Source organism: Vombatus ursinus, unplaced genomic scaffold (assembly GCF_900497805.2).
Source record: "Vombatus ursinus unplaced genomic scaffold, bare-nosed wombat genome assembly UNPS02014798.1, whole genome shotgun sequence".
Lineage (NCBI taxonomy): Eukaryota > Metazoa > Chordata > Mammalia > Diprotodontia > Vombatidae > Vombatus > Vombatus ursinus.
Genome location: NW_020954576.1, coordinates 28900547 through 28917440, shown reverse-complemented (window position 1 = coordinate 28917440; position 16894 = coordinate 28900547). Strand labels below are relative to the sequence as shown.

General features: G+C 36.5%; 1 protein-coding gene across 1 annotated transcript in view; it reads left to right on the top strand.

The window, feature by feature from the left end:
• Positions 1-16894, top strand: part of LOC114049397 (transport and Golgi organization protein 1 homolog) — a 71275-nt gene that overhangs the window by 37124 nt on the left and 17257 nt on the right. The window contains exons 12-19 of the mRNA XM_027870680.1: positions 3634-3651; positions 5984-6072; positions 6370-6447; positions 6583-6693; positions 7589-7660; positions 8592-8696; positions 12360-12482; positions 12580-12709. Coding sequence (XP_027726481.1) covers positions 3634-3651; positions 5984-6072; positions 6370-6447; positions 6583-6693; positions 7589-7660; positions 8592-8696; positions 12360-12482; positions 12580-12709 — 726 coding nt within the window. The remainder of the gene's footprint in view (positions 1-3633; positions 3652-5983; positions 6073-6369; positions 6448-6582; positions 6694-7588; positions 7661-8591; positions 8697-12359; positions 12483-12579; positions 12710-16894) is intronic.

Sequence of the window (16894 nt, the reverse complement as noted above, 5' to 3'; positions counted from 1 at the left end):
ACGCTTGATAAATCAGTCACTAAGTATTTATTAAGTGCCTGCTATGTGCCAGGCGCTGTGATAAGCACTGGGTTGGTAAAAAAGAGGCAGAAGACAGTCCCTGTCCCATTAGACTTAAGGGAGTGTATATAGCAGGGAGTAAAATGTAAGAAGATTGGAAAGATAGAAGGGGGGCTAGGTTTTGAATCCATACAGAGGATTTTGTATTTGATCTTGGAGGTGATAGGGAATTTGTATATGTTTGTGTGTCTTCCTGTGCCACTCCAGCTTTGACTATTTTCATCTTTTCCCCTCTGTGATAGTTTGCTTGGGTTTGTAAAGTAAAACTTCAGTGTTGTTTTGATTTGTTGTATTGTCCTATTTGGAGAAGTTACAGCTCTTCTGAGAATTGTTTGTGTCCTTTGACAACTTATCCATTGGGGAATGGCTCTTTAACTTATATGTTTGTGTTAATTCACTCCATATTTTGGATATCAGACCTTTAGCAGAGATTTTTGATACAAAGATTTTTATTTATGTCGAATCTTTTCAGTTTCATGTAATGTGATCTCTGTCCCTTTCCCACCCATAGTCATAAAAGATACCTAGATCTTTTTTCCTCAGTTTTAAAAAATGATATAGCCTTTTATATGTAAGTTAAATATCCATTTAGAACTTATTATATAATAGTCTAAAGTGCTGGCCTAAGCTAATTTTTTGACAAAGTGCTTTTCAGTTTTCCTATTAGTTCTTGTCAAATAAGGAGTTCTTTCCTAAGTAGTTTGTTTTCAAGTTTATCAAACACTGGCTTATTGAGTGCTTATCTAATATGTTGGATGAAACTAACAAGATTATATTTTTAATAAGGATAATTGTAAACTTCTGCACTTAGGCAAAAAAAAATCAACTTCACAGTATAATATGAGGGAGATGTGGCTAAAAAGCAGTTAGTTTGGAAAAAGATCTCAGTGGACCTTAGTGGATTTGTAAGTTAAATATTGAATTTGCAGTGTGCTATGGTAGCCAAAAAAACTAATGTGATCTTAACCTGCATTAATAAAAACACTGTAGAGAACAATGGAAGTATCATTTCCATTGTTATCTTATGTAGTCTCATCGCAATTTGGAGCATTGGGTGTAGTTGTGGTTGTCACATCTTTGAAAGGGGCATTTTCTAGGTCAGCACATGATCAGAATGGTAAAGGGATTCAAAATCTTGAGGATCAGTTGAAGAATTTTATCTAGAGAAAAGAAATTTGGTGATGTTACTAGCCTTCAAATTGTTGTAGTATTGTCACATGACAGATGACAGAAAGACTAGATTTGTCATACGTTGCCCCTGACATCATCAGAGCTAGTACTTAAGGGTAAAAGTCAAAGGGAGATTTTAGCTTACCGAACATTAAAAACTAATAACAATTAGAATGAACCAAAAATAAGATAGAATCTCTCATAAGTTAATGAGTTTACTGTTACTTCAGATCTTCAGCTAGTGGTTAAATAATCAAGATTAGTGATTTGGGTAGACCTTAAATTAGATGAAGCCTAAGATTATTTCCAGCTCTTAAGATTTTAGTGGTTCTACTTATATTCAGTATTTTTACACCTAGGTCCTAATTAGTGTGCATTAATCCTGTGACGTATTTGCATGTATTTGAATTCACATTATTTTAAGTTGTAATTATACAAAATATGGTCATTGGTTCCAGTCCAATGGAAATATGCAGTGGGAATTAAAATAATGCAGCTACTTGATAGGATTCATTCTATGTACTAATCAAGACCTATCTGTACTATATTGAGACTTTTTAAAAGCTATATGACTAAATCTAGCAATGTTAAATGGAACTATATAGCTTCCTCTAATGGCTTTTTGTATAATGCTGACTTATATTTTTCTGGTCTGGAGCAGTAATTTTATTAGTAAGTGGGAAAAGTTCCTTAGGAGTCAAGGGTACATTATTATTAGAAGACTCTTTAGTCAGTCTAAAAAATGTTTATTGAGTATGTGCCTAGCAGAAGAGTACAGAACTGTAGGTAGTGTAAACTATATCCTTTTTTGTTGTCTGTACATAGGATTTATTTGGGTAAATACTCATCAAATAAACTGATTTTTCTCTACTTTTAAATTGGTTTTCTTATGCCATTTTAGAGGACCTTCTGAGAATTACTCTCATTCCCCAGAAGTTATTGTTGAGGAAGATAATAGAAGTGAAATACCTAAATTCTTCTAGCTTTCTTCATATTTAGAGGATATTCTATGGGGTACTTTATTAAATACATTTAGAATATAGTATTTTGGGAACCCCTGGCTTTTCCAATGATGTATTTTAAGCATCAGGTTTCAAAATCTAGGTTCTGTAAGTAGCATTCAAAAGCCAAATACAAATTGCTAATTACCTGAGAAACCAGAGTTGAATAGAAATTTTACAAGGCTAGTTTTAAAAACTAGATTGTGAATGAAAAGGGAAGGTACCACATATTCTATGTTAGAATGCATAGTCCTTATGAAGATGGATTTGTGTAGCCAAATAAAATAGTTTGAGCTAACGAAGACCTAGCATGACTTTTTTTTTTTTTTCTTTAAGAAAAAGTGGCTAAATTAAAATAACTTTGTAACACATACTGGGTTTTGGGGTGAGAGGATTATAGACATAGCCTAAAACTTTTATTTTTATTAAAGGAAAACACAGCAACTAATTCATAGGCTTTTCTTTTCAAATTCAATCAAGTAAGCATTGTGTACCTACTATATACCAGCTGCTTATGAAAGATTCAAAGAAAGTATAAAAAGAAAATACTCTCTTTTCTGAAGGAATTTAGAGTCTCCTTAGTGAGAAGGAAGATACAAATAAAAGCCACAGAACAATACTCATGATTTCATTGATGTGAACATGCCTTCTAAAGATGTAGAGATCACACCCTATCCATGTCTATCCATTCTTTGGAACTCTCCATGTTCATCTCATATGTTTACCACAGGATGTCTGTCTGATATGTTGAGGCCTTCCTACTTTTCTCTTGATGTTGTAAGAATACCAGTGGACTATTATGGCTTTTCCTCATTCTGACTTTGTGACCATTACCTCTTTCTTTTGTACATTTCTTTGACTTCCTTTAATCCAGTTCTTTCAGCACTTAACACAGTGCTTAGTACATAGTAAATACTTAATAAATGTTTGTTGATTTCTTTGAGATTCCCTTTTATGTGTTACAGTCTGCTGATATCCACCAAGCACCTCTCTCTTGCTCTCATTAATACTCATTTTTAATCCTTCAGAGACTAATATTCCATGACTTACAGCCATATGACAACACTGGTAGAATATTTGTTTTAAAGAACAATATATGACAAAATATAAATTAGATGTTAAAATGCGTGGTCTAGACCAGAAGTGTCAAACATGCACACTATTGAGTGTGGTCCACACCAGAATAAAATGTGGTACTTATCTAATTTTAAAGTGTTGTGTAATAATAAAAAAAGAATTACATTAATATGTTGAATTCTAAGTCAATATGTGGCCTGTAGAGATCCTCACTTACCATTTAGTAGCCCCCATTTCTATTTGATTTTGACACCACTGGTCTAGATCATAAATCCTATAGGGGTTTAGAAGAAATAGTCTGCATAGAACTTGGGAGTTAGAGGAGACTCTAGAATAGTGCCTGGTAAGTAGTAGGTGCCTAATAAATGCCTGTTGACTGACATCTACCTTCACATAGGTTCATAGTATTTAGAGCTGGAAGGAACTTTGAAAATAATCTAATCCCATGCCCTCAGTTTACAGATGATGAAACTTGAGCCATAGAAAGGGGACAAGATTTGTCCAAGGCTTGCAAGGTAGCAAGTAGCTGAATTGGCATTTATGGTTGAGGAAACAATTTAGAGAAATTAAATGACTTGTCCAAGTTTACATGAGAAATTAGTAGCTGAGCAGGAACTGAAACCCAGATCTCCTGATGCTAAGCTTAAGGCTTTTTGTGTTATGATGTACTGCTTCCTTAGTTTAATAAAGTTTCATAGGTAGAATGGGAATTAAACTGTGCCTTGAAGATATTTTTAGGCCAAGAATATGGAGATTCTAATTCTTCCTTATGACATCACTAATGTGAAAATATGTTTAATAGGAATGTGTATGTATAGCCTGTATCAGATTGCACACTGTTTTGGGGTGGGAGGAATGGAGGGAGGGGGAGAAAAATTTAAAACTCAAAAGCTTATGGAAGTGATTGTTGATAAACCAAAATGAATTAATAAAAAAAAGAGTATGGAGGAAGGTATTCCAAGCATGAACAGAAATGCAGAGGTAGAAATAGTATATTGGGGGGGTGGCGGTATGGAAGAGACATTTAGGAAACTGGAGAATATGACTGGAGAAGATGGCTTATATTCTAGACTAGTAGAAAATTGAGTTGGAATAGTTAAAGTGAGGTCAGATTATGGAAAACCTTACATGTTATGGAAAAGACATTGACCTTGATCTGGTAGACAGGAGGGAGTAACATGATTGCAGTAATGTTATAGAAGGATTACTTTAGCACAGGAGTTTTTAAACTTTTTTTGTGTCATAGACCCCTTTGGCAGTCTGGTAAAGCCTAAGGATACCTTCTCAGAACCATATTTTTAATTACATAAGATAAAACATAGAGGATTATGAAGGAAACTAAAAAGTTAGTGAAAATAAAGATATAATTCATTTCCTATCCTCTGAAATCTATCCATTTATCTCCTAGGGGGTGAGGGGGTGTCCGTGGACCCCAGGTTAAGAACCCTTGCTCTAGCAGCAGTGAGCAGAATGGTTTGGAGTAGTGAGAAATTTAAAATAGTGAAGCCTATTAGGGGGCTGTGCAATAATGTAGGTGTGGGGTGCTTTGCACTAGAGTGGTAGCATTAGGAAGGAAAAATCAATAGAAATTGGCGAACTATTAGAATTTGGGACTCAAGAAAGGGAGAGAAAGAATAACTCCTAAGTTTTTGTGGGTGGTGGGGAGAATTTATGGAGCACCTTGACAGTAGAAAAGGCTAAGTTGAGAGAAGAGCCAGCTTTTTTTGGTGTGGTTTTAGATGCTTGATAAGTTTGAAATGGAACTTATTTAGGAGATAGGAATGCTGTCAGGTGAGAAGACAGGACTTGTGATTTCCAGAGGTGATAGTTGAAGTGAGAATGGATACATTTGGAGAATTTTGAGAGACCTACATTTAAAAAAAAAGAACAACATACGCAAGGCAATTTATTTGGCTCTGGGATATAGTTTGGGGAATATAATTGAGTTAATTGTTTCTTGTTCTTTAAATTATTTGGTCTATAGTGACAAAACGGCTTTTCCTCAATTTGTGTTGTGAATTCATTCTACCAGTCCCTTGTTCCTCTAACATAATGTTATTGCATATAGTATGTGCTATGCCAAGGTCCACAGCAGGAAAGATGATTATCAGATTCATTAATTGAGCTACTATGTCTTTGGTGTTTAGGGCCTGAAAAAGTTTGGACTTGAGTTCCTGGTATGAAATATAAAATCCAAAGGTACTTTTGCTACATAAACCACTTTATTAATGGGCTTATCAGGAAAGAAGCTCTTTATTTTTTGTAATAGACATATAAACAATCATGAAGTTGATAATTATTTATTTCTGCTCTTGATGTAAGACATGGTACAGTGGAAATAATCCTGGTTTTGAGATCAGAGGACTGATTCTCACACCTGGCTTCAAATTCCAACTCTGATACTACTTCTGTGACCTTGGAATTACTTACATGACTCTCTGGCCCTCAGTTTCTTCATCTGTAAAATGAGGGGGTTGGAGTAGGTAATCCTGCAAGGTTCCTTTATGTTCTAAATCTATCTTCCTATAAAGTGTAATAAAAAGGACTCAGAAGATAAGTGCAAAGTGGGCAATATGTTATCTAATCTTAGGGCTTAGATATAACAATGCCAGGTGATATGGGTATTCTACTAACAGTGCGATGGTTAAAATTTTGTATGGCCTTTTTCCTCTTAGTGACTGAAAAACAGCTTGCTGAGAAGATTAAAACTCTTTTACAAGAAAAAACAGAGATTTTAGAAAAGATGTCAGAATATGATCAGAAGGTATGGTGGTCCTGTTTGATTTTATTTTCTTTCATTTCTAATAACTCAGCCCTTTAATCATACCATCTTAGTTTATTATTTTCTACAAATTATCTAAATCTGAAGGAAATGCAAGTATAATGCCTTCTGAGGTTATATTCTGTAAAGCAAGCACCTATTTAGATGTACAGGGTATCCCAAAAGTCTTAGTGAATTAAAGCTTAAACTGAACTAATAAGACTTTTGAGACAATCTGTTTTGTGCTGTTTTTATAGTGTGCTTTTTGCTTCTTCTGAATCTTTTTTTGTCTGTCTATAGATCAAAAAAGCAAAGGAGTCGGTAAAGGAAACCAAGAAACAGAATATTAATCTTTCTGATGAAGCAGCTGGCCTTAAGGTAAAAATCCTCCCTATATTTAGGATTATAGCACAAAAATAAAAGTAAAATCAGTGATTTTTAAAATAACCATTGTACATAGCAGGCACTCTAATGATTTGTTTCCTTGAATTCATTTATCTTGATAATTTTTAGGATAAAATCAGAGGGCTTGAAGAAACAAACCAAAAACTGGATGACAAAGTGAAAAATCTCAATTCATTGTTGGAAACTGAAAAGGAACAGAATGTAAAGAAACAGGACATGGTAAAAGCATTCCTCTAATTTAGATTTTTTTTGTGCCTTGTTTGAGTTGAGACTTTTGCTCGAAATTGGTGGAAGACAGGGTAGTCTGTTTACCTTTGAATATTTCCTTAGCACAGGGTGGTCTGGGGACTCAGATGGATCTCTGAGACCCTGTCAGGAGGGTCTTTGAGGTCAAAACTGTTTTCATAATGCTGAAGATATTTCAGTTTCTAACATGGCAAATTTAAATATAACCCATGTAAAAAGCTCTTTCGGGAGGGGGTCCTCAATAATTTTTATTGAGGGGGTCCTGATACCAGAAAGCTTGAGAGCTGCAGCCTTAGATTTTGAGCACATACTGCATGTGCTTATCATTGTTGCTATTTATTTATAGTAATTTTTATCCTTTTCTGTACTTTCCTCAGAGAAAGGTAAAAATGACAAACTGCAGTGGCGGTGTTTCTTGTGAAATTTCCACTTGTATAAAAGTTGTTCAATAGTTTTGTTCAATATCACCCTGCAAAGGCTAGAGAAACATCAGTTTTGGGGTATTTGAGTTCTGAATCTATTATATTTTCCTTCAAAAAAAATTTTTTTTCCTCCCATTTTCTTTTATTGCATTGTTCATTTCAGTAAGCATGATTATGTATGACCCTATAGATTCTACAGAACATTGTGTCATCTATTAGGTTTTTCTTGATTGTTGTCCCGCCTCCATTCTCCTTTATTTCCCTACAGAAGTAGATCTTTAGGTCTTAAGTTTGTTGGTGGCCTTTATCAGAAGTGTAAAAGAATAAAGTTTTGTTAAATGTTACTTCTAAAAGTGTGCTCATTTTATGGGTTTACTGAAATGGCTAACATTTAACTTTTTAGTTGTTAATATACATTTTTGTTTTCTGTTTTCTTTTTCATACAGATATTGGAAACTCAGAAATCAATAGAAAAACTACAAGAAGTTATTACAATGCATTCTGTTGAACTTTCAGAGGTAAAATAATCTAACTTTTCCTGAAGGCTTATAGTACCAAGTATGGTGGGTGAAAGATGAAATGACTGATGAAACAAAGGTTTATGCTTCCAATCCTTTCGATTTATTAAGCAATGTATGCCAGTTGTCCAACAAATCGTGACCATTAGCCTTCCTCAGCTTTGGCACTGGACCCCAAATATTGGAGACAGATTTTTATGCATTAAAAACAGTTAATCAAATAAAACCAATTAATTAAAAGAAAACAGTTAACCAGGATACAAAATTAGGTAATCTGATTTCTAATTGGAGGAAGGATTAGGGGCTTTCCAGGTTGGGAGGAGGAGAGTGAACAGCTGTAATTCCCTGAAATCAGAAAATGTGTTCTACTCCCCCCAAGAGTCTGTATTCAATCAAAGGAACATGGAAACAATAACTGATTAACCGGTAAGGGGCCAGTTTTCAGATAAGACGTATGGGTTACTTGAGATGTGTAATTGTTAGAAAATTTCTTGCATCAGTCTTTAGATCTGACTGGGTTTCTAGTCAGCATAACCTAGATATCCTTGTAAGAGTTTCTAAGCAGCAGGGAGAGATGGTCCAGCTTCCCAGCCACACAGGGTTAGGTTCAAACAATGCAATAAAGTTTTCTCACAATTCCCATAATTTAATGAAGTTTTCTGACAAGACAGAAATTGGACTAGACCCATAATTGAATAGAGAGAGAACTGAGCTAGCTTCCTAATTGAGCCACAAGATGGAGTCAGTGTGGTTCACTCAATTCCCCCTACCACTTGCTGTCCTAATCCCCTCAATTCCCTCGAGACCCCTTAAAATATAAATAGTTCATGATATACTAATCTGCATGTTTTTGCAATTAAAAACTCAAAAATCCAGTGTGGATATGAAGTAGCAGAGAGATTACAGTTTTCATGGTAGTCTTTTGCTTTAGGTGCAGATAGCCCTTAATGAAGCTAAGTTCAGTGAAGAGAAAGTAAAGTCTGAACTGCATCATGTGCAGGAAGAAAATGCACGACTCAAAAAGAGAAAGGAGCAGGTATGGTGAGTTTTTCTTCTTTAAGTGCTGTAACTAATTAGGTTTGTGCTTTTCTTATCTAACTTCTCTCAGTTGCTCTTGTATTTTTAGTGTATTAACAAATAGGTAATTCACATTCATGTAGTTCTTAGTTTACGGAGTGATTTCTCCACAACAGCCCTTAGAGGCATAAAGTAAGAAATAGTTGGAGCTTGTGTTATTAATGTTGCAGAGTTTAAATTTTTGTTATCCAACAACATAATAAATATGTGTATCAACATAAATAGGTCAGTGCATCCAGATTTCATGTCTTTTCCAAGTTCATGAGGCTGTTAAAAGGGTAATTTTTGTCTTTTTTTTTAATTTTTTTTTTTTTTGGCTAGGCATTGGGGTTAAGTGATTTGCCCAGGGTCACACAGCTAGTGTCAAATGTCTGAGGCTGGATTTGAACTCAGGTCCTCCTGACTCCAGGGTCAATGCTGTATCCACCTAGCTGCCCCCTAATTTTTGTCTTTTGACCCAAAATTAGAGTCAGTTATTAAAAAGTCTAATCTTGTTTTAGCTGCACAGAAGACTTCTTTTCTCTAGACTTAAACATGACTAATTCCTTTAACCAGTCATTATGATATGATAGACTCTTCATGAATCCAATTGCCATCCTCTGCACCCCTTTCCATTTCATCAATGTCTGTCTTAAACTCTGCCACGCAGAACTGAGCAAAAATACTCCAGAGGAGGTCTGAAGATGGCAGAGGACAGTGGGACCACCACTTCACTATTCCTGGAAGCATCTTCTCTTCATGTAGCATTTTAGTGTTCAAGATCTCATTAGTTGTTTTGACTGACATTGATACTTTTGACTCATAATTGAACTCGAAGGCCACCAAAATCCCCAGTCTTTTTCAGAACTGCTGTCTAATCATGCCTCCTCTATCATGTAATTGTGGAGTCAATTTTTTTAACCTCGGTATAAGACTTTTATAATTATGCTTATTAAATTTCATCTTAAATTCAGTAAAATGCTCTAGCCCATCAAGATCTTTTTGGATCCCAATTACTAACTCTTTCAACTTCAGCTCATCCAAAAATTGGATGAACATGCCATGAATTCCTTTAATTCAAGGCATTTATAAAAACATAGTAAACAGCCCACAGCCAAGAACAGATCTCTGGATATGTCAGTGGAGATCTCCTGACATAATAACATTGAAGTGTTCAAGGAGGACTAGCCCCTCTGATGTGAGGGCTTGCTGAGCCCTTTCTAGGGCTGCTCATCCATCTTTGGTGTCCACCTGGCACTCAACTCTCACTTGTGGCTCCAGGAAACTAGTGTGCACAGCAGCCACACTCTGGTAAAACCATCTCAGTGGATAGGCTAAACCAGGTTGAGGGTAATTGACAGACCTCAAACCTGTTGGTGAGTTAGGGGGATGTCTACCCCAAGTATGTAAAGACTTCCCCTGATGGATTGTGTAGATGAGAACAATTTGTTCCAGTGGCCATGAAGGTGACTGAAGCAGGCATGTGGAGCATTTAGAGCTTGGTCAGACATTGAGGATACCAAAGTCATCCATTGTATCCCAGGCTATCACTAGTCTTCTTGACTTTTGTCTTGCCCCACTGGACTTCAATGACTCTGGAAGGAGAGAGTGAGGCTGACAACTTCATGCAACTCTGCCTCACTTAAATCCAATTCCCACACAAGTCAAGACATAAACCTGGGGTATCATTGGTTCTTTTCAAAAACGAAGGATGGAACACAGAACTTGTTCTTTGAATGGAGCTATCACTTAGTTCTGAATTCATTTATTTGTCTTCTCTACTCTGTATTTCTGCATCTTCCCTTCTGGAATGGTATGCAGTAACGTTATCAAAAACTTTGATAAAATCTAGGTTAACTATTCACAGTACTTTATCCTCCTAGTTGATTAATTCTGTTAAAAAAGGAAATAAGATTACTTCATCTCTCACATTCTGTGTATCTCCTGAAGAGACTGAAAGAATTATCAGGCAATAGTGTATACTCATTTTGTATTAAGTGAAAGATACATGATGTATTTTGTAATCCTCCTTGGAAAGTTATTCCTACCTGGACGTGATGGTGAGTAAATATTTAGTCAGGAGGACTAGACTTGGCCTAAGTTATTACTGGGAGAAAAGGTGAAGTGTGCACTGTCATCTCTGCTAAGGGTCCATTCTTTGAATTACCAGTTTTGAGAATTGTTGTTATGTGGGACCAAAGTGTATCCTGAAGTTTACATTTTAATCAGATTAACTAGTTAGTCAACTATTCCTGGGGCACCGTAGCTAATCCTTTAGTTTTGTGCTTTGAGTTGATTCCATTCATACTTATACAGGAAGAGTTTTCTGAAGGGAAGCACTTTCCTTCCTTCATTTCTCCACAGTAATGAAATCAGCCTTAGGTTTAGGTGATAGACCAGGAAGCAGACATTTTGTCCTCCCCTTCCCTCATGCCTCCAAAGTGGATTTCACATTTACCATAAGAATGTCAAGTTCAGTGTGCCAGCTCAGTTCAATTATGGGTGGCCATGGTAGCAGGGAAGGATAGGGGAGAGGGGAAGAGGAAGGATTTTATGGTGGAAAGGGCATTTCAATTTGAGTCAAGACTCCAGTTAAAATCTCTGCTGTGACACATATTTGTGTAACCCTGGACAAGTTTTAACCTTTGTTGTCTTTAGTATCCTCATCTGTAAGTTGGGCATACATTCTTCACAGGATTGTTAAGAGAAGAGCATTTTCAAACATTTAATGTTATCTAAATGTTATTAGAGCTTTGTCATTCTTTAGAATCATTGTCCAGATTTCCTTGTGTGGTATTTAGGAAAACCTCCACTAAAGTCTTACTCCATTGTTTCATTTTGATTGACCTTTAACCCTGGATTCTTAAAGGCTGTGTCGGCATAGTATGCATCATAGAAAGTTCTACCAAGTTAGAAAAACTTTGGACATGGGCACAGTGATGGATGCTATGTTTCATCCAACAACTAACCTACCTAAATTCACAGGGGTACATCATAAGATTGCCTGCAGGTTTCAGTCATAGCAACTTTTTCAAAAACAGTCTTACTGACTGAAAAATGATTATAGTCTGTGTAAGTAGATGGAATAAAATAAAAATAAAATTATGGATTGTTGAAGTATTTATGGGAATCCCAATTGAAAGCAAGTATTTTTGCCAGACTTGTTGCCATATGGGAATCAAGTTCCCTACTAAAAGGAACAAAATAATGAGCTACTTTCAGTTTTGTTAATCCTTGGAAATGATTATCATTCTCATTCAAGGGAATCTGGTACGTGGAGACTGGAAACCCCAAAGTTGTCCAACTGTTAAGAACAACAACTGATTATGCTATTAAGAGCAGTCTGCTGTAGATGATTATTTCATTTATCCTTTTTCTTCTTTCATTGATGCCTCCAAATATCCGAAGGGTTTATAGTTTTGGGTTTTCATTTGTCTTGTTGGTCCTCTTTCATTCCACCTATGAGTAGGCTGTCGGAGGAATAAAATTTTCCCTTGCATCTCAGGAAGATATTAATACTGCAAACTGTGTATATTTAATTTTGAACTGTATTCATTGGATGTCAATAAACAGGGATCATGTCCCTTGAAAGAAAGAGCTTGCAAATTATGATTTGTGGTAATGTAGTCATTTTTTTTCCTAGCTGCTGCAGGAAGCAGAAGGTTGGAGTGAGCGACACACTGAACTCAGTGAGCAAATCAAATTATATCAGAAGACTCAGAAAGATAGTGAAGAAGCCCTTGCTTACAAAGAGAATGAAATTGAAGTAAGTTCCTGCTAAGGAACTTTTCTTTTTATGTTCTGCTTATACAGTGGGGTGACATTTGGAGCTTTTCTCTGATGACTTTTGGTTTCTTCATTAGGTTTTGACTAATTGCATTATGCAGCTGAAACAACTTGATCTTGATTCTGAATCTGAGCGCAAAAATAACGAAGAAGGAAATGGATGGGATGACTTAGCCAATGGAGAGCTGTCAGATAAAATCACCTCAGGTAGCTTGTGGACTTTTTTGCTTATCCATTTTAACACTCTGATAGGAAGGTAGAACATTTGGAACTTTCTCTGGGAGTTGTGTCCTTAAATTTGTTTGCTATCAGGACAGGTACAAAACCATAGAAAGGAAATGTTTCTCAGTTGAAAGAGAATTTTGTACCATGTAAAGCTCTTTCCAGTCTAAGAACAATACTGCTAAACTATGTTTTGGGCAAATACAACTTTGTATAGAGGTTTATAGTTTCCTGAAGAGTGAAGTATCCTTTGTCTGGCCAGTGAATTCAGATTTTCTCAGGGTGTTTCATTTTTATTAAAATATTTGTCAACTTCCGCTTCTGGGAGCCAAGATGGCGGAGTAAAAAGGTAGTCGCTCTCACCCTCCCCTATCAACCTCTGAAAACCCAGAAAATATCACCCCAGAAAAAACCCTGGAACAGCTGAACCAGAAGAAAGATGGGGTGTAGCAGTGCAGTAGCCCAGGTAGCTAGAGGGATTAATGGGAAAGACCCCTCTTACCCTGGGGGAAGGGGAGCGGTATGAAACAGGAGTCGCCCAGCCAGCTAGTGGAAAGACCCACTTTAGCACACCAGGAGGAGATTCTGGTGCCTCGGCATTCTACAGCAAACGGGTCTCCCAGTGCCTCAGCAAAAATAAGGGAAGCATCACTACAAAGGGCCCCAGGAGGATAAGCACACGGCAGCATTCATCTGAAAGGAGCTGAAGAAAGCAACCTAGAAGTGCCAGATAGTTCCAGCCTTGTTGATTCCAGCCCAACACCAGGTAAGCTGTCTGAATCCTACAGCCTCCAACTGCCAACCAGGAGGAGCTCCTGAAGCCCAGGTGGTTGAGCAGGCAAACGCCAACAGCTGTACCTCCGAGTGCCTCAGTGAGGGTGGGGTAACTGGTGGAAACCAGCTCAGAAAACCACTGCCTCGGCATTCTACAGCAAGGAAGTCTCCCAGTACCTCAACAGAAATAAGGGAGGCAGCACTGCAAGGGGCCCCAGGCAGTTAAACACCTGACAGCACTTATCTAAAAGGAGCTAAACAAAGCTAAAGGAAAGGAAAAGCAGGCAACCTAGATTTACCTGAAAGTCCCAGCCTTGTTGATTCCAGCTCAACACCAGATAAGCTGCTGGAACCCTACAGCCTCCTATTGCCAACATAAGAGGCCCCAGCTCCCAAAGCCAGTGACCAAGACCTAGGCTCCCAACATAAGAAGCTTGGGTCAGTGCCCTCTGCTCCCCAGCAGGAGAGCTTAATCTCTGTAAAGGCCAGGGAATAAGGAAACACCATGAGTAAAAAGAAACGTACGATAGATTCATATTATGAGAAGAGTGAAGATCAAGACAGAAATTCTGAAAAGGACAACACTGTCATCAAACCCACATCTGCAGCATCAAAAGGGAATATGAACTGGTGTTAAGCCCAAAAAGCCTTCTTAGAAGAACTCTAGAAGAATTTTAAAAGTCAAATGAGAGAGGTAGAGAAATCCTTTAAAAGTACAATTGGCCAATTGGAAAAAAAGTACACTGAAGAAAACAAGTCCCTAAAACACACAATTGGCCAATTGGAAAAAAAGTACATTGAAGAAAATAAATCCCTTAAAAATACAATTGACCAATTGGAGAAGAAAGTACAAAATCTAACAGAAAAAAATAATATGTTAAAAATTAGAATTGAACAAATGGAAACTAATGACTCTATGAGAGAGCAAGAATCAGTCAAACAGAAACAAAAAAATGAAAAAATAGATGAAAATGTAAAATACCTCATGGGTAAAACAGCTGACCTGGAAAATCGATCCAGGAGAGACAATTTAAAAATTATAGGCCTACCTGAAAGTCATGATGAAAAAAAGAGCCTGGACAATATCCTTCAGGAAATCATAAAGGAAAACTGCCCTGAAGTCCTAGAACCTGAAGGTAAAATAACTATAGAAAGAATCCACCGCTCCCCACCTGAAAGAGATCCCAAATTGAAAACACCAAGGAATATAATAGCTAAATTCCAAAATTACCAGATTAAAGAGAAATTACTGCAAGCAGTCAGAAAGAAACAATTTAAATATCATGGAACCACAGTCAGGATTACACAAGACCTTGCAGCCTCTACATAAAAAGACTGTAGGGCATGGAACATGATATTTTATAAGGCAAAGGAGCTTGGAATACAGCCAAGGATTAACTACCCAGTGAAAGTGAGCCGTGATCTTTCAGGGAAGGAGATAGATATTCAGCAAAATAGGGGACTTCCAAACGTTCCTGATAAAAAGACCAGAGCTCAACAAAAAATTTGATCTTCAATTACAGGATTCAAGAGAGACATAAAAAGGTAAATGGGTCAGAAAGATACAATATGTTGTTAATAAGGGCAAAATGTTTACATCCCTACAAGGGAAGATGGCACTTGCAACTCTTGAGAACTGTATTGTTATTATACCATGTTAAAGGAGTATACATAAAGGGGTAGATATAAGTTGACTTTGATGTTATGATAAAAAAAAATTTAATTAAGTGGGTTAAATGGATCCAAGTAAGTGGATTAGTCTGAGCTAAGAAAATGTACCGCGAAAGGAGGTGGCAGACAAGGGTAAATTATATTACAGGAAAAGACACAAAAACCTGTTAGAGCAGAGGTAAAGAAGGGAGAGGGATGAGCATTGTTTGAACCTTACTCTCATCAGATTTGGCTCAAGAAGGGAATAACATAATCAGTTAGGTATAGAAATCTAACTTGCACTATAGGCAGTAGGAGGGAAAAGGGGAAAAAAAGGGAGGGGGGATAGAAGGGAGGGAAGAAGCAGTAAGGGTAAAGGGGAAGAAAAGGGAAAGGGATAATAGAAGGGAGGTGGGACTGTGGGAAGTGGTGGTCAAAAGCAAAACACTAGTGAAGAGGGAAAAGGAGAAAGGAGAAAGAAAAGCATAAACGGGGAAAAAAGGGTGGAGAAAAAGACACAGATAGTAATCATAACTGTAAATATGAATGGGGTGAACTTTCCCATAAAACAGAAACGTATAGCAGAATGGATTAAAAACCATAATCCTGCAATATATTGTTTACAGGAAACACATTTGAAAAATAGTGACACACACAGGGTAAAGGTAAAAGGCTGGAGCAAAATATATTATGCTTCAGCTGAAGTAAAAGCAAGGGTAGCAATCCTGATCTCAGACAAAGCAAAATCAAAAATAGATCTTATCAAAAAAGATAAGGAAGGAAACTACATCCTATTAAAAGGCACCATAGACAATGAAGTAATATCATTACTGAACATATATGCACCAAATGGTATAACATCCAAATTCTTAGAGGAGAAGTTCAGGGAGTTACAGGAAGAAATAGCAAAACTATACTAGTGGGGGACCACAACCTCCCCCTCTCTGAACTAGATAAATCTAACCACATAATAAACAAGAAAGAAGTCAAGGAGGTGAATGGAACATTAGAAAAGTTAGGTATGATAGACCTGTGGAGAAAACTGAATGGGTAGAAAGGAATATACTTTTTTCTCGGCGGTTCATGGCACACACACGAAAATTGACCATGTACTAGGGCATAAAAACCTCACAATCCAATGCAGAAAGGCAGAAATAGTAAACGCATCCTTTCGGATCATGAAACAATAAAAATTATATGTAATAAAGGGCCATGGAAAGAGAGACTAAAAAAAAAATTGGGAACTAAATAATCCAATCCTAAAAAATAACTGGGTCAAAGAACAAATCATAGAAACAATCACTAATTTCATTCAAGAGAATGACAATAATGAGACAACATACCAAAACTTATGGGATGCAGCAAAAGCAGTTCTTAGGGGAAGTTTTATATCTCTAAATGCTTACATAAATAAAATAGAAAAAGAGGAGATCAATGAATTGGGCATACAACTAAAAAAACCAGAAAAAGAACAAATTAAAAATCCTCAATTAAACACCAAATTAGAAATATTGAAAACCAAAGGAAAAATTAATAAAATTGAAATTAAGAAAACTATTGAACTAATAAATAAAACTAAGAGCTGGTTTTGTGAAAAAATCAGTAAAATAGATAAACCTTTGGTTAATCTAATTAAAAAAAAGAAAGAAGAAAACCAAATTACTAGTATCAAGAATGAAAAGGGTGAAACTACCACCAAGGAAGAGGAAATTAAAACAAGTTAGGAATTATTTTGCCCAACTATAT